The sequence below is a fragment of the Rhamphochromis longiceps genome, linkage group LG6 (genome assembly GCF_057381845.1).
Source record: "Rhamphochromis longiceps isolate RC_006_pf linkage group LG6, R_longiceps_female_GT1.1, whole genome shotgun sequence".
NCBI classification, from domain to species: Eukaryota; Metazoa; Chordata; class Actinopteri; order Cichliformes; family Cichlidae; genus Rhamphochromis; species Rhamphochromis longiceps.
The window spans coordinates 33,250,992-33,274,896 of record NC_140562.1 but is presented as its reverse complement, the minus strand read 5'-3'; the positions used below and the strand labels follow the sequence as shown (position 1 = coordinate 33,274,896).

The 23,905-nt window shown below is 37.0% G+C and overlaps 1 protein-coding gene across 1 annotated transcript in view; it reads left to right on the top strand.

The window, feature by feature from the left end:
- Nucleotides 1–21,338, top strand: part of LOC146668402 (dolichyl-diphosphooligosaccharide--protein glycosyltransferase subunit TUSC3) — an 85,670-nt gene extending 64,332 nt beyond the window's left edge. Inside the window, exons 7-10 of the mRNA XM_085410304.1 lie at nucleotides 5,902–5,965; nucleotides 9,007–9,081; nucleotides 16,927–17,017; nucleotides 21,123–21,338. Of these exons, the coding sequence (XP_085266430.1) occupies nucleotides 5,902–5,965; nucleotides 9,007–9,081; nucleotides 16,927–17,017; nucleotides 21,123–21,138 (246 nt within the window). The 3' untranslated portion in view covers nucleotides 21,139–21,338. The remainder of the gene's footprint in view (nucleotides 1–5,901; nucleotides 5,966–9,006; nucleotides 9,082–16,926; nucleotides 17,018–21,122) is intronic.
- Nucleotides 21,339–23,905: the final 2,567 nt, after the last annotated feature.

Here is a 23,905-nt window from a genome sequence, read left to right as displayed (position 1 = left end):
AGCTAAAAATAGCTATTATTGTGGGAAGATCAGCTACTTACATTTTGTGTCGGTAGGCTATAAACTAACTCTTAGTCATAAAGACAGACATTGGGCTATGAGAAACTTTTATTTAAAAGAAAACAAAAATTAAACAAAAAACAACTTGATTGAGCTTGATTCAGAAGTCCCATAAGAGGCTATGGCTCATATCATAGTGGTCATCATATAAAATAATTATATGAAATAATTAAAATTATTTTACCTTGTATATCTTAGTTCACTTTGCATCCATTATGTCATTCTTCAGATTGATTGTCTACTCTGTTACTAATCCCAGCCACATGCAGAACAAGTAACAGTCTGTTATAAATCTCTGAACTCAATGCAAGTCATCTCAAGTCCCTCACCTTGGCTGTCTTTCTCTATATATCACTGAAAACAAAATAATTAATACAATTCTGCATATTTAGGAAGTTAAAAGTCACCTCATTTCACTGATTGACATGTTTTCAAAAAAGAAAATGGGTTTGAATGGCTTTAATTGACTCTTGGGTAATTAAACTGAACTCTCCACGGAGTGCGTAAACACTGAACTGCATAAACACTGAGTAGATAATGAGATTTTAAAGCATTACCTGAATCCCTTAAATAGACTATCATATTTGTTCAAATGAAGGGTTCAATGAACCTAACCAGTCTCACAGCGGCTGTGAATAAATCACCTCTAAATGCTTTCAGTTCTTGTTGTTAAGACATTAAGTTGTTATGTGCTGCAGGGCATTCCTCTTTGAATGGTGTGTGTGTGTGTGTCCATATATATATATATATATATATATATATATATATATATATATATATATATATATATATATATAGGGGTGCAACGATACTCGTATCGATATTGAACCGTTCGATACAGTGCTTTCGGTTCGGTACGCATATGTATCGAACAATACACATTGTTTTTTAATTTATTTTATCAACTTTTCTTCTGACAATGCTGTCTGTGTTGAGCGCTCAGTGGATCTGCGTTCGACTACTCCGCCTAGGCTGCAATGTCGAGTGCAGATCCACTGAGCGCAGCGCAAGCTAGCAAGACAGAAGCTAAGCTCGTTGCAACATGGCAAATTGAACCTGCCCCACCCTCATTCAGATCTGGCGTTTGAAACTGTCTTGGTTTTCATGTGAAGCATGATCCTGATGGTAAGTGCGTCATGGACAAAAGTAAAACAGTATGTCGGATGTGCCACGCAATGCTCAATTGGTGGGAACATATATGTGTATATATACATATATGTGTATATACGTACATGTGTATATACGTACATGTACATATATATGTGTATATATGTGTATATATACGTATATGTATATATATGTATACCTGATTTTAGTCTGTGTCTGTGCCATTACCTGAAAGTAAATACATTCATTAAAAGATAAATGAATAAATAAACTGAAGCCCAAAGCTGGGTCTCTGACAATAGCCGGGCATGGTCACGACAAATAAATAATGCTGTTCCTATACCACTGTTTCCTTAACTTGAGGGCGTTCTGTTTACTAAAGTAATAGAGGTGTTCATTTGAAATGGTTACAAAGTGTGAAGTTGGAGACATGTTTTAGTTATGTAATTTATTTTTTGTGTGTTTTTATTTTGCAAAACTTTAACACAATTAGTGTGTGGCATTACTGCTTTTGATTATTCCTGTGCATGTGGTTAAGAAAGATTTTCCCAACTCAAAAAACCCCCCAGAAAATTTACAGCAGTTCTGGAGTTTGTGCATTTAAATGTTTGCCAAACGTTGTGTATGTACTGTATGCACTCAGCCATTCTCAAACTCATGTAGAATTTAATTTGAGGATTCACCAGATCTGTTATTTGGAAATGAAAGCCTGTCTGTAATTGAAGGCTGATTCATATGTAACCTGTTATTTCAGAAGCTGGGCTAAACAAATGTATATTAAATGTGAATCAATATTTTATACTTACATGAGTGCAAATACATAATTTCTGTCATAATGTTACAGATGGTTATTCTTGTATAATGATGATTTTAATATCCGTGTTTTCAAATGGGTCCATGAACATAGTCGGCATATACTGCTGTGCACATCTTCATTCTTGTTGAAGAAGAATGTTATCACATGTATACCCAAGCTATTGATCGATTGAATATGTTATTTTTTATGTAACTTGTCTATACAGAGTGGGGCCGCATGTCCAACTTTTATTTACCACTCTACTTAACTTAAATCATTTGTTTATACAAGACAATGTTTTAACCTAATTTGCAGACATGGCAGTCTTAAAAAAGAACCCAAAAAACCCTCCAAAAAGCAAGAAACTAATCCATCAGATTAATTGGAGCAGTAGTAGACTGCAGTTGTACCAGACGCTCCCCAGCATGAACCTGCCTAAATTTATGCAGGCAAGCCATTGTGAGACTATTTAAAAAGGAGAAAATGTATGTGTCAGCATACATTACATTTTTTCTTGTGTATTTAAAAAAATGAAACAAAAGTAAAAACAAGAAATATTTAAAACAAAAAATGTTAACACGGGTTTCTGTATATTAGGCATACTCCACAGATTATGGAGTATGTCAGGGTGAGGGTTTCTATGTATTGCACTGAGCAGCAACAGATAGACCTGAAGCAGAACTGAGCAAATGACTAATATTATGTTTTGACCTTTTTGTGGGATTTTGCTTGAAATATAACCATATAATATTGCAAACCTTACAATATGAGAGAAATTTAGTTAATGGCACCAAGTACATTGATCTATTATATAGATTATATAGATCAGAGAATGGGATTTAGTTTTTGGGGGGATTGCTTTTGTTTGTTTTTTGTTTTTTAAGTAAGAGAAAAAGTTACAAGATGTGACTTCTGCATTAGCTCATTTAAATGTCTTTGTTATCTCAGCAACATGAAGACTAAAGGTTGCTGCTTTTATACCCCAAATCACTTTGAGGTAAATCCTTCTGATTAACGCACACTCACACAAAAGCCACACAAAATGTCTCAAAAGGCTGTTCTCTCTAAACAGTTTAATTTACAAACATTTACTTACGTGTTTTGTGGACACCTGTTTAGCTACGTACACTGAAACATGCACACTCTGTTCTGCTCCGCACATTAATGAATTAAACAGCTACATTTTAATACATCAGGTTAATTGGAAGTGCCCAACCATGGATTGAAGAATGTTTTATCCGCCAAGCATTGACTTGTTTTGTGCTTAAGGGTAACATGTAGCAAGTGGAACAATGGTATGGATGTGTTGTTGTTTTTTTGTTGTTTGGAGGGGGGATTTTTTTGGTTCCGGTAATGAAAGAAAAATCCCCATTGGATACTGACGCACCTATTAGTTTCAGTGTGTGGTTTCCCAAACTTTCTAGGACTTGTTTAATTTGTTTTGTCATTGTGGCAGGTTTTTTTCTTCTTTTTTTTTAACCCTTTCATACTGTTGTGTGTACTTAACGAGCTTAACTAATAGTCTCCTGAAAATGTGAGTGGGCTTCTTAGTGGGTATTAAAATGAAGAGCTCTACAGTTAACTGAAAAACACACCAGAAGTTCATTCAAAAAGCTTATGTAGGTGTAAGGACAAAAGGCAGCTAGAGATTGTTTGTCTTGCATATCCTGGTCTGAACTATATCTTACAGAGGTTATCAGTTGAAACTCATGTGATGGGTCAATTATCAACTTAGCAAGCAAAAGCTTTAACCTTTTAAAGGGGGCAAATCATGGGTTTAAAGTACCCCCGTCATCTGAAATGGGTTTATCACAGTGTAAGTGTCAATATATCTGGCACAGTGCCCATCTAATAGGTAAACATGATATTAAGAGTCTACAGTATGTTCACAAATGGTGTGTTCTATAGTTGTCATTTTATTTTTCATTTTGTATATGAGTATTAGGTTAGTATCATCACCAGCAAATGCAAATTGCTTTTTCTATTGACACAAAACAGGGAAGTTAGGGAATGGTGAAGGTGCAAGCCACTATCTGCTATTCTGTTGTCTATGTGGAGATGTCTGAGGAGGGGCAAAAACCTCAAAGAAGTACAGACAGCAGCTGCGGTGGAGACTTTTCGTTGTTTTTAACACTCAGCTTCACTTCAGCTCTTTGTATGTTACAACTTCTCTCTTCTCTGCCACTGATGGATGGACTAATAACAGCACTAGGAAGAGGAGACTACAGACCAGATGCACCACATATTTTTGCCACTGCCCCAGAGCCGTTCACTGCAAGTAGACAGGCAGTCCGAAGTTATCCAAAGTGCTACCACTGCTGAACCAAAATTCCCCTTCCAGTTTCAAATGTACTGATTAGGAATGTAAGGAAAATTTCCAAACAGTTTCCCATTGTTCTAGTACATGAGCTTTGTTTTCTAGTCAGCAAGAAAAGAATGCCGAAAATAATTTTAAAAATCCTAGCTAATGGAGAATAACAGGTTTATACCGAAAACAAAAGGATCTGTTTCAGCACTGAGGCCTCATTGTTTTTATCTGCTTTCAAGTGCAAAAATTCTTCACTTCTCTCCACTGAAGCAAGAAAAAGCTGTCCACCCTCTAACTCCACCTCTTTTGTCATCTTCTATTCATCTTTCCATACTTATTCTTGTCTGATAGAAAAGGAATGAACACTACACCAGTCAAGTGGAAAAGCAGACCCTTGATCTGCCTAGACACTGATAATCTGCAGGGATTCAACAATGTTAAACACTCTGAAAGACTTTCTCCCTTCTTCTGTTTGTTTCCTTTCCTCAGACCCTCATTTTGTCTGCTTCTTTTTCTCTAACAGACAGATGTTAGTCAAAGTAGACCTCTGACATCTTAGCACAGGAGCTGGAATCCCAGCATTTTGCTTCGAATCTCAGTGAAGTATGAGCTTCAGCGGGGACATTGATCCAAGCATATCATCAGGTTTAGATGGCTATAAGCTATAGCGGAAAAAAGATCAATTTGTTAGATGTCGATGATTCTGATCATAAAGTGTCTGAAATGCACAGAAATCAGGATAATTATAATTTTTGTTTCTGGAACGGTTAGATTTGATGACCCTGTACTATTTCCATTTTGTTTTTTTTATTGTTTTGTATTCGATTCATTCTGAAAGATTTTAAAGTACAATTAATTCAACATTTAGAGAAGATTGTACTGAAGTGGGAAGTTTAGCTTTGGCAGACTGCATAAAACATACCAATTCTCATTCAGAGCAATCATATGTGTATGTGTGTGTGATCGGTAATGTAGGTTTAGGTTGACCTCTCTGCCCACTGCATGAAAAATGTACCCTTTCTATACACCTACACACCACATGGATAATTCCTCAGGCTTGAGTCATATGAACAAGCACATTAATGAATTCTGATCTAGAAACATACTCAAGCAACACACATTTATACAATTAAATACAATTACTTCTCCACTCAGATCCCCACTTTCTATTCATTTATTAAAACACTAGTGACGGGTCTCTTAAAATCCTGTTCGTCCTGTCTATGATGCATTTTATGCCACCCTCAGAACGTCACATTGGGAAAGATTTTACTCAATTATTTTTAAGGTTTATTTGCTTGTTTGTCTAGTGCATTTATAATACACTGCCAGCTGGTAGAAACGCTCCATGGACACTGCAGAAAGAGTATACAACTGCTGTCTGGGAACACAACTGAAGTTAGTTTTAAACAGGCTAAACTATGAATGTGGTTTTATCTGATGATTCAGTTTAGCCCTTCAAAGAACTGGTAGCATTACTGTGTGGTAATACAAAATAATTCCAGAACCACAATCCCACCGTGTCCTTTTGTTTATTATAGAAGTTTTTGAGTTTGTTAGTGACTGAATTACTCGCTGAAAAGAAAATTCTTAACTGACATTGTTTTCTTCTCTTTCTCTTCCCCCCCAGAGTTATATTCATGGCAGCAGTCAGGCACAGTTTGTGGCAGAGTCTCACATCATCCTTCTTCTGAGTATCCTTTAATTAAATTGTTCTTGTTTGTGTGTCACATGTTGCAAAATGCTAATCATCTAGAGTAATATATCTCCATGAAATGTCCAGCAGCTCATCTTGGCAGCAGATTCCTTTAAATCACCATTTCCTCACCCACAGCACCTTTGAGAACTTTTTATGTTAAGGCCTTTCTGTTGGACTGAAGAAATTCACAATACAAAGACAATGGGTTGTCCTCTTTTCAACTTTTCTCCTTGCCTGATTTGTTCCAAATTCCAACAGCTCATGATTGAGTGTGTCTTTGCATGTATTTTCTTGGGGTCTTGTTTGGCAGGATATATTTTTCTGTTTGTATTTGTTTACTTCTGTCTGCTTGTATACCCATGTGTACTTGCAGTGGGGCTTCTGTATGTGTGTGGGTAATGATACCATTCATTCCTAGCTGTTCTGTTCACCCCCATAGGAAATAACAGGTCCAAGGTCACACCTGCTGCAAAGCTATATTTATTTGTCCATGGTCACACAGGGTTTTGTTGGGTTTTTTTGTCAATCTTCTGCCCATCTGATTACACCTAAATGAAACATACGCACCTGCTGAAATGGTAACACAGCTACCTTTGTTGTTAATGCAGGTGGAGTGAGCACATTTTATGAGCATCATAGAAGAATGTAATCTTGCTTAATCTTTAATTTATGCATGCGGAAACAGTTACCACATTAAGCTACAAAACCATACTCAATTAAATGTTTCCTTGATGGTATTATTTATTTGTAGACTGTCTAGCATCTTGGTGGTTATTAGTTATACTAAAGTTGCAACTAATATTGGTGCGAATGAAGTGTTAAACAAGTGTTAATTTGTTATGTTTCCAGGGCTTTATATTGTTTATCAAACATGGTGTGACTGTTCAAAATGACATTTTATATTCTTTAAACAAAGCAAATAATTTAAAAGTAAAAATATCCAACAAACAAAGACCTGTTTTAGTTGTGTTTCTAAAGCAGCTCTCCTACAGGTAGCTACTGCATAGTTAATATGCTTTTTATTTCATAATCTAAGGTTCACATATTCATAATGTTTGTTACTATAGACTGATGAGGGTGTAGGATGCCTGCAGGCCAAGGGACTGTTTTGTTTTTGTTTTTTTGTTTATTGGTTTGTTTTTTTAATAGTTTCAGCCCTGCTACAGTCTTTTTCAAGTTCAGTTGCTCCTTGTAAGAGAAAAAGCTGTGGTTGCTTTGACATGATGGAAACTTTATATCAATGCAGATTGGTCTATAGTTATAATAATTTTTGTGACACTCTGTATAGCCACCCAAACAGCCACCTTGCTGTACTTTGAGATCTTGTCTTTGTGTCGCACCAGCATGCCATATCTTTTACCCCAACATCAAGAGAATACCTTAGTTTTTCCCCTGTATGTTCCCATGTGGCAGTCTTTGTTTGTGCACCCCATCAGGCTTTGCCTAGTTGTGTGCATTTGTATGCAGAGCATGCTAGAGAGAAGAATCTGTAATTAGGCCCTAAGCCATGTGAGCCTGTGCTTGAAGTGATTTAAAAACAGCTCAGGTGTTGAATGAAAAAATGTTTGCTTCTGTAATATATAAGTGTTTACAATATTGTATGAGTATTGTATGAATTGTTCACAATTATTAAAGTTTAATCCTAACTGCAAATTACTTTTTGCAGTTAGGATTAAAGTGATTTGTCTTTCTGCAGCTGTGTGTTATTAATAATTTCACTTTATGCATGTTCTACATGAGCACAGACAAAGACTTGTTGTTCAAAAATACTAGCTATGTTATTATTCTTATTACTCTTATGTTATTTTCTTGTGTGTGTATATATATCGATACAAGTATTGTTGCACCCCTAATATGTGTATATTAGGGGTGCAACGATACTCGTATCGATATTGAACCGTTCGATACAGTGCTTTCGGTTCAGTACGCATATGTATCTAACAATACAAAATTTTTAATTTATTTTATCAACTTTTCTTCTGACGATGCTGTCTGTGTTAAGCGCTCAGTGGATCTGCGTTCGACTCAGACTCCGCCAAGGCTGCACTGTCGAGCGCAGATCCACTGAGCTCAGCGCAAGCTAGCGAGACAAAAGTTAAGCTTGTTGCAACATGGCAAATTGAACCTCCTCCATCCTCATTCAGATCTGGCGTTTGGAACTATTTTGGTTTTCATGTGAAGTATGACCCTGGTGGTAAGTGTGTCATGGACAAAAGTAAAACAGTATGTCGGATGTGCCACGCAATGCGCATTTAGCTTGTTAACGTGTTGACGCCGTCCACCCCCATGCACGGGGCGATCCACGGTAACTCGTTAACAGAGATTTGCCGCATTATGGTGTTAATGTCATTTTAATGAGATTAACACTGACAGCACTAGTGGGGACACAATGAATATGACTGCACATTTACACCGACATCATCCTAGTGCAAAGACAAGTGGAAGCAGACAAAAACAACAAGCGCACATGCTACAAACTTTACCCGAGTCATTTAGACAGCCATTAGCACATGATTCTCCTTATGGGGACCTGATATGTTTAATATGCTGCTGAGAATATAGCCCAGAAGAAGCGTATAGTATAGCTTTTATTTTGGAAAGAGCCATTTCTCTGTAATAAACTCTCTTTTCCAAAGATGAGTGATTTCTCGATCAGATAGATTTATTTATTTTTTATATATTTTGTTGTTTCAGCAACATTACATTTAAAAACTGTACTTTTGAGTTAAAAATATATATTTATAATTTTAATAAATGACAAATTAAAAAGGCATGAACATTTTTTTGTATCGAAAAAATATCGAACCGTGACACCAGAGTATCGAACCGACCCAAGAATTTTGTGTATCGTTGCACCCCTAATATATAACATCCTTTCTTTCTTTTAGATTTTTCATTGTTCTATAGACTGTTCTGTTTGCTACACCACAATAGTCATTAAAATTAATAGTTTAACTAACCTTTCTCTCAATATAAATTTCTACTTTCTTCTTTCGTGTTTACGAGTCTGTTGTTTCCTTGACAACCTTGCCCCAGATGCTGCAATCACCATGGGGATGGTGCTTCTCAATGAAGCTGCCACCTCCAAGGGAGATGTTGGCAAGAGAAGAAGTAAGTTGACAAAGTGTGTGTGTGTGTGTGTGTGTGTGTGTGTGTGTGTGTGTGTGTGTGTGTGTGTGTGTGTGTGTGTGTGCGTGCGTGCATATGTATCTGTCTAACTGAAACTAAATACATTGGAGCTGTGGCATACTTGCGTCCCTTATATTGAATATATTTCAGGTATCACTAATAAACTTGAAAAGTTAATTTTCTGTGACTTTATAGAAGAAAAATCATTCATGCAAAATATGTTCTTAATCTACATGAATATCACATAAACAGAAACTAATGGAAATGCTAATGGTATCCAGCTGGATCCGTCTATGATCTTTGCAATTAACAATGGGTGGAAAAAAAAATACTGATAATTACTGAATTTACACTCGCAGTCTGTCTGAAATTAACATCTGATTTACTAAGCAGCAACTAATTATGCAGCCACCAACTATGCAATTTGCAAGTAAAGAAGTTTAATGCCACAGTTCAGTTATGACCTGAAAGTTAAAAAGTATTAACTTGAGAACTGTTAAAAGTAGTGTTGTGGGAAACGTTTTACGGAAATTATTGGTATTCAATTAAAGTTAAATTAATGTACGTAAAATGCTAAATAGATTCACATAATAACGCTCAGAATAATTTAAAAATACACATTCCCCCAGCGATATAACACAACTATTAAGAGCATGGGTTATACCAGAGCAGGATCAATAGAATTTCTGTTCAGCTGTATTTATATGATGCAACTTCAAAACAACAGTCACTTCAAGGTAAAAGAATGCAATATTAGTTTGAAAAGCCCAACTAGTAGGCTTTTTTACAAGCAGGTACTCGGTAACAGTGGGAAGGAAGTAGTCCCTTTTAACACAAAGACATGGTAGAACCAGACCCAAGGTTGGACAGCCATCTGCTGTAACCACCTGGGTGGTGAAGTTTAAAAAAAAGACATAAAGACACTAGGACAAAGCACAAACTATGAGATTAAAAAAATAAAGATTATATCATACCTGATTCTGGACATATATATAGTCAAATGATACACTCAATTATCTGAAACTTCATGTCAGGTGGAGTAGAGGCTAATAGTAAACGTTGATCAGTTTGTATTATATTTGTAAAGGGCACTTCATTGATCACATTTAAGGCGAGTCTGGGATTACAATTTGTAACTCCTTTAATCTTTAAGATTTAGGTTTGTTGTGGAAGTTTTCCATTAAATAAAGCCTGCAGACGAGCGGTGAGCGGTAGCTAACATTCTTTAATCAAAACACACAAAGAACAGACAACCAAGCTTGTGGAGAGCCTACATCAGCGGTCCCCAACCCCCGGGCCTCGGACTGGTACCGGTCCGTGAGTCGTTTGGTACCGGGCCGCGAGAGTTGAGGCTCAGGTGTCAAATGTATAGTTTTCAGGGTTTTTATCGGTCTTCAGCGTTATTTTGTTATCGTTTTTATCGTTTACTCGGTTTTCCTGGGTCTTTTCACATGTGTTATGAATAATTCTTCTTTTTTTCGGTACCGGTACTAGTTTTATTTTGTTGTATTTATCCGCGACACCTTAAAGGCCGGCCCATGAAAATATTGTCGGGCATAAACCGTTCCGTGGCGCAAAAAAGGTTGGGGACCACTGGCCTACATGACCGTGGGGCAGACGGTCAGCAGAGTCTCCCTGAGCCTATCATGGCTCTCAGTTAAATACCTTCTCCGGGAACAAAAGGCAGCACACAGCTGTTTCACACCTTAAGGTTCACACTCCCTTGCTACCTCCCATAGTCCTCAAAGAGACAAAAGATTCTTCCTGTGTAGCTGTTTGCTTCCCCCAACTTCCTTACTAGACCCCCACCATTTGTCTTACTGTATGAGTGTGAGACTTGTTAAAATCCAGTTGCACCAAGGCATCATACAATAAAATAATGTGATTAATACATAAGTAAAAGAAATTCCTATACAGGTTTCTAGTCTACATATGGATGTAGCCGTTTTTAAATAAACCCCTTATCTTTAAACGCGCACCATGAGGTAAATCATTGGTTTTAGACTAAAAAAGGATGTTTTGGCTGCAGCCGTGTTCGTTTTTTAAAGCTACTAGTTTAATATTTAGATTAGAGGCTTGGATTTTATCAATTTTGCTTACCAAAATTTAAGCACATACTTCTTAGATGTGCTAAGAACCATAATTTTCCATGCTATTTGTAATATAATTCTAGTAATTTTATTAAAATGCTTGTAACACTTCCAGTCTGCACCAGGCTATGAACCCATTTTATTTGCAGTGAAAGCAGAAGTCTGAAGATTGACTCACTTTTGCAGCCATCCTCAAGTTGCGATTAGAGAAGTTGCAATTTTTGGCAATACATTATAATGTGTGCTTCACTTTTCACCCCTTGGGGACTTTTGCTTGGTGTGCACACATTTGACTATTTATTTAATCACCTTGATCATACCTTTGGTTTGGTGTGGTACTAAAAAGTGGAGCATGTTTTTAGGAAGAAATTATGGTCCCTGACCTCACATGAATGTCTGGGAGTCTTATGATTGTGACACATTACAGATGCAAAGTGGTCACTTGACTATAATAATTCCATATTAAGTATATGTACATATTGTCACTATTACTTCATTCTAATGTGTGTATTTGCTTAAATATGCATATTAAATTGATGATAATATGGAAGTAATTTACATGTCTTTCTCCTAGGTTTCATCTAATAGTTGTCAGTTATCATAATATTTACACCTGCAATATTTACTTTAAATAAATACATTTTAAGATAGAGCTCTCCTCTCTGGTACTTTTTGTACCAGACTGCATGCTTCAAACTGGGTATCATATCAGAAAATTAGTGCAAGCCTCTAAACAGCCCTTAATATTTTACAAGAGTTTGAGGATAATTTGTAGATTATGGCAGGAGATGGATATTAGATGACCTCTCTGGTAATTACCTCAAACACATAGACACGGTTACACACTAGGGGATTTAATTAGAGTTAATGTGATGAAAAACCAACTCAAAAAAGTGTTTCACTTGTCTTTGTGAGGTCCCATATTAAATGATCACTCTAAATATCTAAGGGAAAGAGTATCAACCCTGAGTACTTCTTCAGATGTTAAAGCTTGACATTTAAAAATATAATATTTTTTTTAACAACATCAGGACTTGTTTTTCCAATATCACACAAACACATACCACTCTACATACATAGAGACACACACATGCGTAGGTGGCACACTTAATTATCACCTGTAAAATGACAACATATTATGCGCACACTGCAGAGGACTCCATAATTTCCAGCAGTATTTTTAGTATATCGACTACTTCAATTCAGCCTCTTTTGTTGAAATACTACCTACTAATTTACATAAATTAAAGGAACCACACTATGAGGATTACATTATAATGAAACACAATAATTTTAGTGCTTACAGAAATCTTCTATGCAATTTACAGAAAAACACGTGCGTATCAAAGTCATTTAATAGATTGGGATTTATTCAAGGAGGGGGTGGAAAAAATGGAACACAGTACAGGAAATGGGGTGATGCCAACTTTGAATTAAAGGTATACACTGCCAAAATGAATATTGTTTTCTTCAAATGTAAGTTAATTATGGGGGGGTTGATTTTCCTTTGTCTTTTAGCTGCTACCTTTAGGGGTCACCAAAGGAGATCATCTGCCTTATAAAAATAATATGCTATCAAATTGGGGCAACATTGTTGGTCTAATGACAGCAAAGAGTTTGTGCAAAACCTGATCATGTATCTTATCCAGTCAGTACTGCAGTGTTTCGTAGTTTCTTGAGCTTAAATAGTTAATTAGCTTTGTCTTGACTTCAGCTGTTCCCAAAAGACAAATACTTATTTGACTCTTCTTCGGTTTTTAGCTTGTTCGAGGTCTGTTTGGGGCCATTACACTGCTGCAGCATCAATGCTTCTCCTTAAAAATACAAATAGGTGTATGTAGCATGTGTCTGAAGAATGAAGTGGTTCTGTCTCTCTCCCATTTGTCTCTTTACAACACCCTGCTGTCACTCTATTAAGTCAGACTTGGAATTATCCACATGTAATATAGATAAAGAAGCTTTTCTCATTATTTGGTTTGGCCCAGCCAAGATGTTTGTCCCCAGCCTACCCCAGTAAAGAATATATTAGTGAACAAAAAGAAATCACTGTGAACAATTATATTTTTGTAATGGGGGAGGAGGCTTTTATTCTATCTGCTTGGTTTGTTGTAAAGTCAATGACTTATGTGTGATTGTATCTTCTGATGGAGTCACTTCACAGTTTATTCTTTGATTAGCAATTGGCTGCCGAAAACATGAGGAATCATTTAGCTTTACAGTCTATTCATTTTCTCCTCCTAATTAAATAGGCTTAACTTAATATGTTTATTGACTTCCTCTTGCTTGGGAAATGTAAATTTATTTTTACCATGCCAATATATTGTGATTTGAGCCAAGTCATACAGTCAAAAGAGGGATTACCACTTTTGTCGCTGAGGGAAATCATTCAGTTTAAACAACTTGTCATTTCGCCAAGGTCATAAATCACTTGGCATACTTGCATGCCTCGTGTGTGTATCATTATCCGTGGATGCATACTAAGATCTCTCAGTCATAATTGATGAGGTAAGGGAAATGCATCCCTTTCTACTTAATTAATGAAGATACACAGACGTTCTGATGTTCCCACTGTATATGTGGATGTTGCAACCCTGGAAGAGCAAGGACACATGCACTTTCTGTGCAGACTATGTAAAATATACATTATTTTCAATTAAGTCATTTGGTAGCACATTTCTGTAATATAGTACTTGGATATTTTCATCAATTGGGCATCAGTATATTCCTTATTTGACCTCAAAAGGAACATAAGGTAGAGGGGATTCTCCACCACTCGCAGTCTTAGCAGCTCAGTCTCTAGCCTCTCCCCTTACTCTTGGGGAAAACAGTGAATCCCAAGTTGCTGGTGTGTGTGTGTGTGTGTGTGTGTGTGTGTGTGTGTGTGTGTGTGTGTGTGTGTGTGAATGAGAAAAACACTGTCAAGTTTTTTTAAACTAAGGTTAAAAAACTGTTTACCTTTAAATAGCTTAAATTTACCATTGTGACAGATGTCCCCTGTCTTCAGTGCTGTGAGCATGTGATTTGTACCGTGTGGTCAATGCACTAGGTCGTCAGTATGCATTCTCACTTTGAAAAAAGTTGGGACACTTTGTAACACGTAAATAAAAAGAGAATGCACTGATTTGGAAATCTCAACCATCATTTTATTCACAATGGAAAATGTCAAATCTGAAGGCTTAAATTTTAAAATTTAGTCATTTTGAATTTGATGGCAGCAACAAATCTCCAGAAAGGTGGGACAGGGCCATGTTTACCACTGCATAACATCCCCTCACCTTTAACAACGGCCTGTAACCATCCGGGAAGTGAGGAGACCAATTGCTGGAATTGTAGGAAATGAATGTTGTGCCACCTTTTTCTTGAATTTATTTATTTTTGGTGGGGGGCTCATAATACACCAAAGATTTTCAACAGGTGAAAGGTCCAGACTGCAGGTAGGTCAGTTCAGCAGTTCAGCTGTGATACATGCTGTAATGGGTTTAACATAATTTTGATGCATGGAAACGAACAAGTTTTAAAGGAACATACAGTATGTGCCTTTCAGCATTTGTGATGCATTTCCAGATGTGCAAGCTGCTGATTCCATAGGCACTTATTCACCCCCTCAGAATCAGAGATTCAAACAATGTGCTAATAACAAGGTGCATAGTCAATCTCCTCTTTAATCCACAGTATGCTCGGTCCATGTTTTCCAAAATGAATTTCAAATTTTTGATTCATGTAACCACAGAACAGTTTCCCACTTTGTCTCCATTCATTTAAATGAGCTTTGCCCTGGAGAACACGGCAGCATGTCGTGTTAACCTGCATTTGTGGATATCATGGAGATATCACAGGCGATGGAGATGTTCAAGATTCTTTATTTGTCTTATGCATAGTCATAAGAGTGGTGTGTCCTGAACGGCTCCTTGACTGTGCAAAAGAGAAACATTAAGTAAAGTAATGTTTAAATTAAAAATCTGAAATTTTAAATTAAATAACTGAAAATGTACTTTGTGCAAATGGAATGTTAAAGTGTTTTGTGCCCTATTAGCATAGCAATATATTGACAGAGCAATGCAAGTAGAATAAACAAAATGATCAGAGTAATGTAAAAACAGGGTAATGTAAACCCGTTTACAATACAGTAGATGTTTCTGAGCCCATGCAGAGATTTTTGTGACAGAATCATAGCTTTTCTAATGCAGCTCCACCAGAGAGTGAGAGGTTTGCAGGCAATGTCCCTTGCACACAGAGATTTCTGCATATTTTCAGAGCTGTTCGATAACATTATTTGCAATAGATGATAATTTTACGTTGAGGAACAATATTCTGAAATTGTTGCACAATTTGTAGATGCAATTTTTTTCCAGTTTGATGAAACGCTGCCCATCTTTACTTATGAGAAACTCTCTAAGACACACTTTTTATATAGCCAATTATGTTGTTGACCTGTTGCCAGTTAACCTATTTAGCTGGAAAATGTTCCTCCAGATGTTTCTTTTTTTGTGCCATTTACCTTTCTAGCCTTTTGTTGCCCCGTCCAAACTTTTTGAGACATGTTGCTGCCATAAAATTCAACATGAGCTCAAATTTTTGTTATAATAAATTTTCTCAATTTAACCATTTGATAGGTTTTCTATGTTCTGTGAAAAAATATAGGTTTATAAGATTTGCAAATAATTGCATTCTTTTTTTTTATTACACAGATTTGGGGGAATTTGGGGTGCAATATCACTTGCTCTCTTAAATATCACAACAGCAAATGTAGTCTTATACAGTACATCTTATATTTTACCAGCCAAATGTTTTGATGTCAACTTTCTCGTGCATCCACACTCACCCTCTTGTTCTCTAACACTCTAATTCTCCTTTACGCACACACACGCACGCACACCCCGTGCGTGTGTGTGTGCCCCGTGTAAGGACAAGAACATATCTCGCTATTTAGTCTCCAGGAGAGGTACTCATCCTAATCCCTGATTAACAATATCAGTCGGTGGTGACAGTTTTAATTTAACACAGTACTTCTTAGGGATTAGCCACTGCACAGGGGTGTGCATACACTCATACACTTGCACATACAGTGATAATTCCTCGGCAGATAAAAGGTCATGCTTATGTATATTTCACTTTAGAATAGCCACTGAGGAAATATGATGATAATGGCTTCAAAGATAATTTTCTGTAACCCAGCAGGGTTTATCACGACAAAGAGACAGTAGCACATACTTTAAGGGATTATTTTTAAAGAAAAAAGGCTAAAGGAGACTTTTTTCATAATGTCTAGTTTGTGTTTTATATTCCCTTTCTAGTAATATTCTATTATCATGTTATGTTACCAGTGAGTTGTATGTTTTTGTGTTTAGCCGCTTATAAATTTGTGTTTATACATGTAAACTACCAACATGCAGATAAAAAGATGCTTTTAGTATGTGCTATGTCTGAATCCTGTAAGCATATTCAATTTGAAAATGGATCAGAGAAACACTTGCTTCTGTGTTTATATTGGGCATGGAATGCTTGAAATGAATGCCTTTAACCAAGAAGAAAAACAATAATCTCAGGCCTTTTTCAAGTTATTATAAAAGAACATATTAGGGTGTCATGAATTTGAAAATGTGCAAGAATAAAATGTGCTTGTAGTAACTTAAAATCTAGAGGTCGTTGTGTAATGAAATATTGTTAATGATATTATAGCACAAGACTTCTAACCAGTAATGCACAGTAAAACAAGTCTGTCTTTGTCTTCTTGCAGTCATCTGCCTGGTTGGCCTTGGCCTGGTGGTGTTTTTCTTTAGTTTCCTGCTCTCCATCTTCAGGTCGAAGTACCATGGATACCCCTACAGGTAACTATAGCAACCACACACCACTGTAAAGATGCTTCCACCACAGCTCAACAATTATTCAAGCGCAATATACAAGCAAACAATGAATCTGAAAATCACTGAAGCTGACATAAAATCACTGCAAAGTTTTTGCTTTCACAATGCAAAAATCAGAGCCAAAACAGATCCATCAGTTCAAATTACTGCCTTGATTTAAAGACAGCTATTCAATCAAAAATACTCTCTCCAAAATATATAAGACACAGAGCCAAAGAATCAGTCATAGAGGCAGTATATTCAATACAAAGTATAACACAAAAGTTTCCTCAATTAAATAGTAAAAGTCATAGGGGTTTTTTCTCCAAAGGGTCTCATGTAGTGAACACACTTTTACATTAAAACCCATTTTCTAGTCAACCTACAGCAATTTGATTCCATTGTGTGCTAAAGGTCACCATAATAATAGATTTAATGCTTAACGGAAAATATCCCACAACTCTTCAGAGTTTGGGTTCAGTTTATCCGTCCGTGAGCAGCTTTAAAACATTACAGCAGCCAAACCCCCTAGCTGTTGAAACTCTTGAAACTCACCTTTGAACAGGATGTCAAGGGGTCTTCATCAAGGCAGATACTTTACAATAATAGAAGCTTGAACTATGAACTCTTCCTTTAAAAAGACACAAATTGTAGTCTTCTAGTTCAGTGGATGGAGTTCAAATATAATAACGATTGTCTTGAGACTTTATTGTGGTATGAAAGTGATAAACCTTTTCTTTATAGGTCTGCTGAGACCATGATTTCCAAAATGAATTTCAAGTTTTGTTTCAATTTAGACCATAAAAACAGTTTCCATTTCATTCCATCCCATCTTAAATGCACAGGGGATAGCAACATTGCCTGGTCTTGCTTATATTTGATAGAGTGGTTTGGTAGTTTAACCTTGGATTTATGGATGTAACAATGAATGGTATTCACTGAAATGGTTTTCCTGAGCCCATTTAGTTATTTCTACTACAGAGCTGTTTCTAATATAGTCATGTCTAAGGCGCCGTCATTCAATATCAGGTTTGTGGCACTATTGTTTGCATACTGCGATTCCTCCAATTCGATGGATCTTTCATTGCTATTAAGTGCCTCAATCACCGAATTCAAAGAAATATTATTATGCCTGCACAATCTCTGAGTGTTTTCATTGTTAGGGTTTTATTTGTTATTGTGAAATACAGTGGGGCAAAAAAGTATTTAGTCAGCCACCGATTGTGCAAGTTCCCCCACTTAAAATGATGACAGAGGTCAGTAATTTGCACCAGAGGTACACTGCAACTGTGAGAGACAGAATGTGAAAAAAAAATCCATGAATCCACATGGTAGGATTTGTAAAGAATTTATTCGTAAATCAGGGTGGAAAATAAGTATTTGGTCAATAACAAAAATACAACTCAATACTTTGTAACATAACCTTTGTTGGCAATAACAGAGGTCAAACGTTTACTATAGGTCTTTACCAGGTTTGCACACACAGTAGCTGGTATTTTGGCCCATTCCTCCATGCAGATCTTCTCGAGAGCAGTGATGTTTTGGGGCTGTCGCCGAGCAACACGGACTTTCAACTCCCGCCACAGATTTTCTATGGGGTTGAGGTCTGGAGACTGGCTAGGCCACTCCAGGACTTTCAAATGCTTCTTACGGAGCCACTCCTTTGTTGCCCAGGCGGTGTGTTTTGGATCATTGTCATGTTGGAAGACCCAGCCTCGTTTCATCTTCAAAGTTCTCACTGATGGAAGGAGGTTTTGGCTCAAAATCTCACGATACATGGCCCCATTCATTCTGTCCTTAACACGGATCAGTCGTCCTGTCCCCTTGGCAGAAAAACAGCCCCATAGCATGATGTTTCCACCCCCATGCTTCACAGTAGGTATGGTGTTCTTGGGATGCAACTCAGTATTCTTCTTCCTCCAAACACGACGAGTTGAGTTTATACCAAAAAGTTCTACTTTGGTTTCATCTGACCACATGACATTCTCCCAATCCTCTGCTGTATCATCCATGTGCTCTCTGGCAAACTTCAGACGGGCCTGGACATGCACTGGCTTCAGTAGCAGAACCAAGCTGCTTGCCTATTGTAGATTCACTCTTCCCAGTCTGGTGCAGGTCTACAATACTTTTCCTGGTGTCCTTCGAAAGCTCTTTGGTCTTGGCCATGGCGGAGTTTGGAGTCTGACTGTTTGAGGCTGTGGACAGGTGTCTTTTATACAGATGATGAGTTCAAACAGGTGCCATTCATACAGGTAACGAGTGGGGGACAGAAAAGCTTCTTACAGAAGACGTTACAGGTCTGTGAGAGCCAGAGATTTTCCTTGTTTGAGGTGACCAAATACTTATTTTCCACCCTAATTTACGAATAAATTCTTTACAAATCCTACCATGTGAATTCATGGATTTTTTTTTCACATTCTGTCTCTCACAGTTGAAGTGTACCTCTGGTGCAAATTACTGACCTCTGTCATCATTTTAAGTGGGGGAACTTGCACAATCGGTGGCTGACTAAATACTTTTTTGCCCCACTGTACATCAGAATTAGCATGTATTATTAAAGATTCTCACTTTCAATGTTGGGTTTTCTTTGTACTAGTTGAATGTTGGGTTTAAAGGAATTGCACATTTTCTTTTTTTGAAATGCACTTGGACTCCACTGGTTACTCAATAACTTATTTCTAATATTTTACATACGCTGGAAATATATGTGATGTGGTTTGTAAGACTGTAGCAAGGTCTTGACTTAAAATACAGTCTCAAAAGGCCTAGCTGAGGGTCCATTTTTAAGTTGCTAAAATATGGATGGATGTATTGGGACTTGTCATATACTGATTAGTTAATATTTTATATTTAAAATATAAAAATGTCATAAAAATTAAAACATTTTACAAGGATAGAAACTTTTATGAAAAAAGTCTCTAAAGTGGCATTATTTATGGCAATTTTTGCATACAGTACCGCATATACTGTATTTTCTGCACTATAAGGCACATTTAAAATCTTTTAATTTTCTCAAAAATTGACGATGCACCTTATGTATGAATTCTGGTCGTACTTATTGACCTCGAAGAGATTTTATGTGGCACACAGCATTCACAAATCTGTCAAAAACTGTTTTGGCACAACTTTGGTAAGCTACGAAGCCGCACCACTTGATGGGTTGTCGGAGCATTACGGCTACCGTAGTCAGGAGCCTTGCAGAGTAATCTGGGTCCAAAACTCCAGCCGCTTCAGGTCCCAAAGTCAAAAGAACACTGCGGCATCACTGAGAGTTAAAAACTGTCTAAATTCTTTCATCCTTAATAAAATGATCAGCGTTGTTACTTTACCAGGTGTAGCAATTAAGTTTAACATCCAGGCATCCATGAAAACAGAATTTATTAAATTTAACGGAGTTACAAGTTAGCAGGAAGTTAGCTCACTAGTTTCCACCTAAACATGATATAGCAACAAATGCAATCGCATGGTAGGATGCTGTAAACGGACCAAACTTCAGTCAGGAGAACAACTGAGATAATCCATCAACAATATGAGGTTAGTCATTAATATACTGCAACAACATGGGAATAGAGCAGCTGCGAGAGAATTCAACATTAATGAATCAATAGTACAGAAGTGGAGGAAGCAAGAAGAATGATTTGAGTAAAGTTTGACTTATCTGACTGTTTTCTTTCGCTTAATGCGCCTTATAATCCGCTGTGCCTTATCTATGAAAAATACGGCAGTACAGTTTTAAATTCCTATTACTTAAGTCTGATTGTGGCTTTGTTTTTATTCTTAAGTCCATGTTATGTTAGAGTGGCATACAGAAATGTTTAGGGCTAATTCAACTATTCATCAGTTAGATTTCTGTTTCATAAATGCAAATCCGTTTCAGAAATGTTTCTTGTTTACATGCTTCCAGAAACAGTTTATACTCCAAATGTGTTTTTCTTTTTTCCTTTTAGCTTTGTGTTTCACGAAAATGTTTTTAATGTAACACAAGGTTAGACAAAGAAATACTTTATTTATATCTCTTATTTTTCCCTCTCCTTGTTTTTTTCTACCCTCTTTCCTTCTCTACTTATTTTAATCTATCTCTGTCTCACAGCTTCCTTATTAAGTGAACAAACACAGTAGAGGCAGCCAGAAAAAATGTCGAAGAGGTGGTAGGTGAGAAGAAGAGGAGTTGAGAACATACTTGAAGAGGAGGCAGTGTCACTACTGAGTCTAAAGTGCATGGTCTGGTTTCTATTAGTGTATGTGTCGTTGTTGTTTTTTGGGTTGTTTGTTTTTTTGGGGGGTTTTTTGTTTTGTTTTTACTTAACTACTACCATTAAATCTGCAAGCTGAATAAGAATTGGTTGTCACTTCATACACTGGACAATAAAGGCACCATTTTGCATGTCATGTATCTTTGTTGTTTTTTCATGACTCTTTAGCGCTGAAGTTTTTTATGTGGTTATATAAACTGACCAGTGACAGTGGCAGTCTAATCATTTGTGACATATTGTTGTAAACATGAATTGAACCATATTTTTCAAAAATGCTGTTAAAAGTAAAACTGGAAACGAAAGATTTATGGTGGGTTAATGGGGATAAAAATGGGGCCAAAATCTCTAGGTCAATTCAGTATTTTTAAGTAACATGGACTAAGTAACCCTCTTTATTAAGTACATCTTGTTAGCACTGGGTGGGACTCCATTTTGCCTTCAGAACTTCCTTAATTCTTTATGGCATAGCCCCATATTGATTGTCCATACTGAACAATAGCATGACGGAGTTGCATGTCAAATTCTGTCCCCACAATCTGAACATCACAGCTTCGACACTCATTGGAATTAAGGAGTCATCAGACCAAACAACTTTTTTTTCTTTATCTTCTATTGTCCAGTGTTGTCTGTGAAAGTTCTCAGTCATCCAGGTCATCGTAGTCTAAGAAGCTTGGAAAGAAAAGCGTCTGGACTTCTTTAAGTTACTTAAAGTATTTCACCTCTCATCTGAGAAGCTTCTTCAGGTCTAAGGGTCAAATGGTGGAGAGTCCCAGATTTAAACCCAGTGGGAGTTTCCCAGATGCCTTAACGCCCACTCACATGTTGGGCCATCTGACCTCAGGAAATCACATGATAGGGTGGGGCCATGTTTCACAATGAGCTCACCCGAAACTCTGGCTGATTGTGACCCACACCTGCTTTCACACCTTGGCTCATGTGATTAGGTAGAGGATCATCAGGGGGTCCTTCGTCCCTCTTTGGGGGGAAACTCCCACTGGGTTTAAATCTGGGACTCCACCATTTGACCCTTAAAACGGAAGAAGCTTCTCAGATGAGAGGTGGAACGTCTTCAAGCAACTCAAAGAATTCCAGACACTTTTCTTTCCAAGCTCCTTAGATTGTCCAGTGTTGATGAGTCAATGTGAATTGTAGACTTAGTTTCCTGTTCTTATCTGACAGGAGTGGTATTTGGTGTGGCCTTCTGCTCCTGTAGCCCATGTGCATCAAGGGGTCAATGTGTTGTTGGAACTAGTGTGTATTTAAATTTGTTTTGTCTTCCTATGAGCTTGAAGCATTTACATCATTCTCCTCCGATCTCTGGCTTATCTTAATAGGGCCTTTCTCTGCAAACCCTAGAGATGGTTTAGTGGGAAAGTCTGTAGTTCTGCAGATTCTGCAATACCCAGACCAGTCCATCTGACACCAACATTCACACCAGTTAAAATCACTCTCATCACCTTTCTTCCCCAGTTCTGCCGCTCAGTTTGACCTTTAGCAGTTTGTCCTGACCATGTCTGCATGCATAAATACACTGAGTTGATGCATTTGCTGATTAGACATCTTGTGTTAAGAGTTATGCCTAATAAAATGGCCAGAGTGTAAGTTTATGACAATGATACATAATTGTGTAACATTATATGGATTAACATGGATAAATAAATAAATCAAGTCATTTGCAATTGAGGCGTTAGGGCTTTGAGCTTTTGTTGGTAGCTGAGACTCAGGATGATGGGTTTCGCTCAAGTTTTCACCATGTGATTCCATCTGTGTAGCTGTAACATATTGTCTTAACCTAAGATGAAAATATGTTATTTAAATGTCTCTGTTCCTGCTGTTTCTAAATATTCAATATGCTGACTACGTGTCTTTTAGCTGCTGGGTATATACTATATTGTCATCTGGCAGCTAAATTATACTTCATGTTATGCAGCTGAAACCACTTGGGTGAAATAAGGCAAAGGTTGTGATTGTAATGTAATAGAAAAAAAATAAACATCAAAAATGATTAGTGTGCTGCAGAACACAAACGGCAAACCAGCTGCCCAAAATTAAGTCAGTAAATAAATACATTAACAAACATACCTTAAACTGCCACTGAACTCATCACCAATGTAAAATGGTAGCTCGTGTACTGAGTTTAGAGAAGAATGGTTGGTAGTAATGTTATGTTTCTTGCAGAAAGTGAGAAGCATAGGTCATTTAGAGAATACATACATTTTTAATTCCTTCACTTTTGTATTGCCCACTAAAACAGTGAGTGGGATGTGCAATGGATCCATTTATGTAACCTGCTGTGTGTGGGCAGACAGAGAAATGGTACTTTAGATAGACTGGGTTTGACAAATGTTATAAAAATATTCCAATTCTTGTCTATTTCTGTTTTAAATCATGGGAACAGTGAACCATTCTCCATTTCTCAAATATGGTTTTCAAAATACACAGTTAAGTATTTGAGTTCATCAGAACACGTTCTTAAGTAAAGGTAACAGAGTGGCTTATTCTTTACAGGTAGGACATGGTGTAATCAACTAAATATGTGTAACAGCATGGTAATACGCATAGCCACCCAATATGAAAGGTGACCCAATTCGATAAATGCCCACCCTCTTAAGGCTTGCAG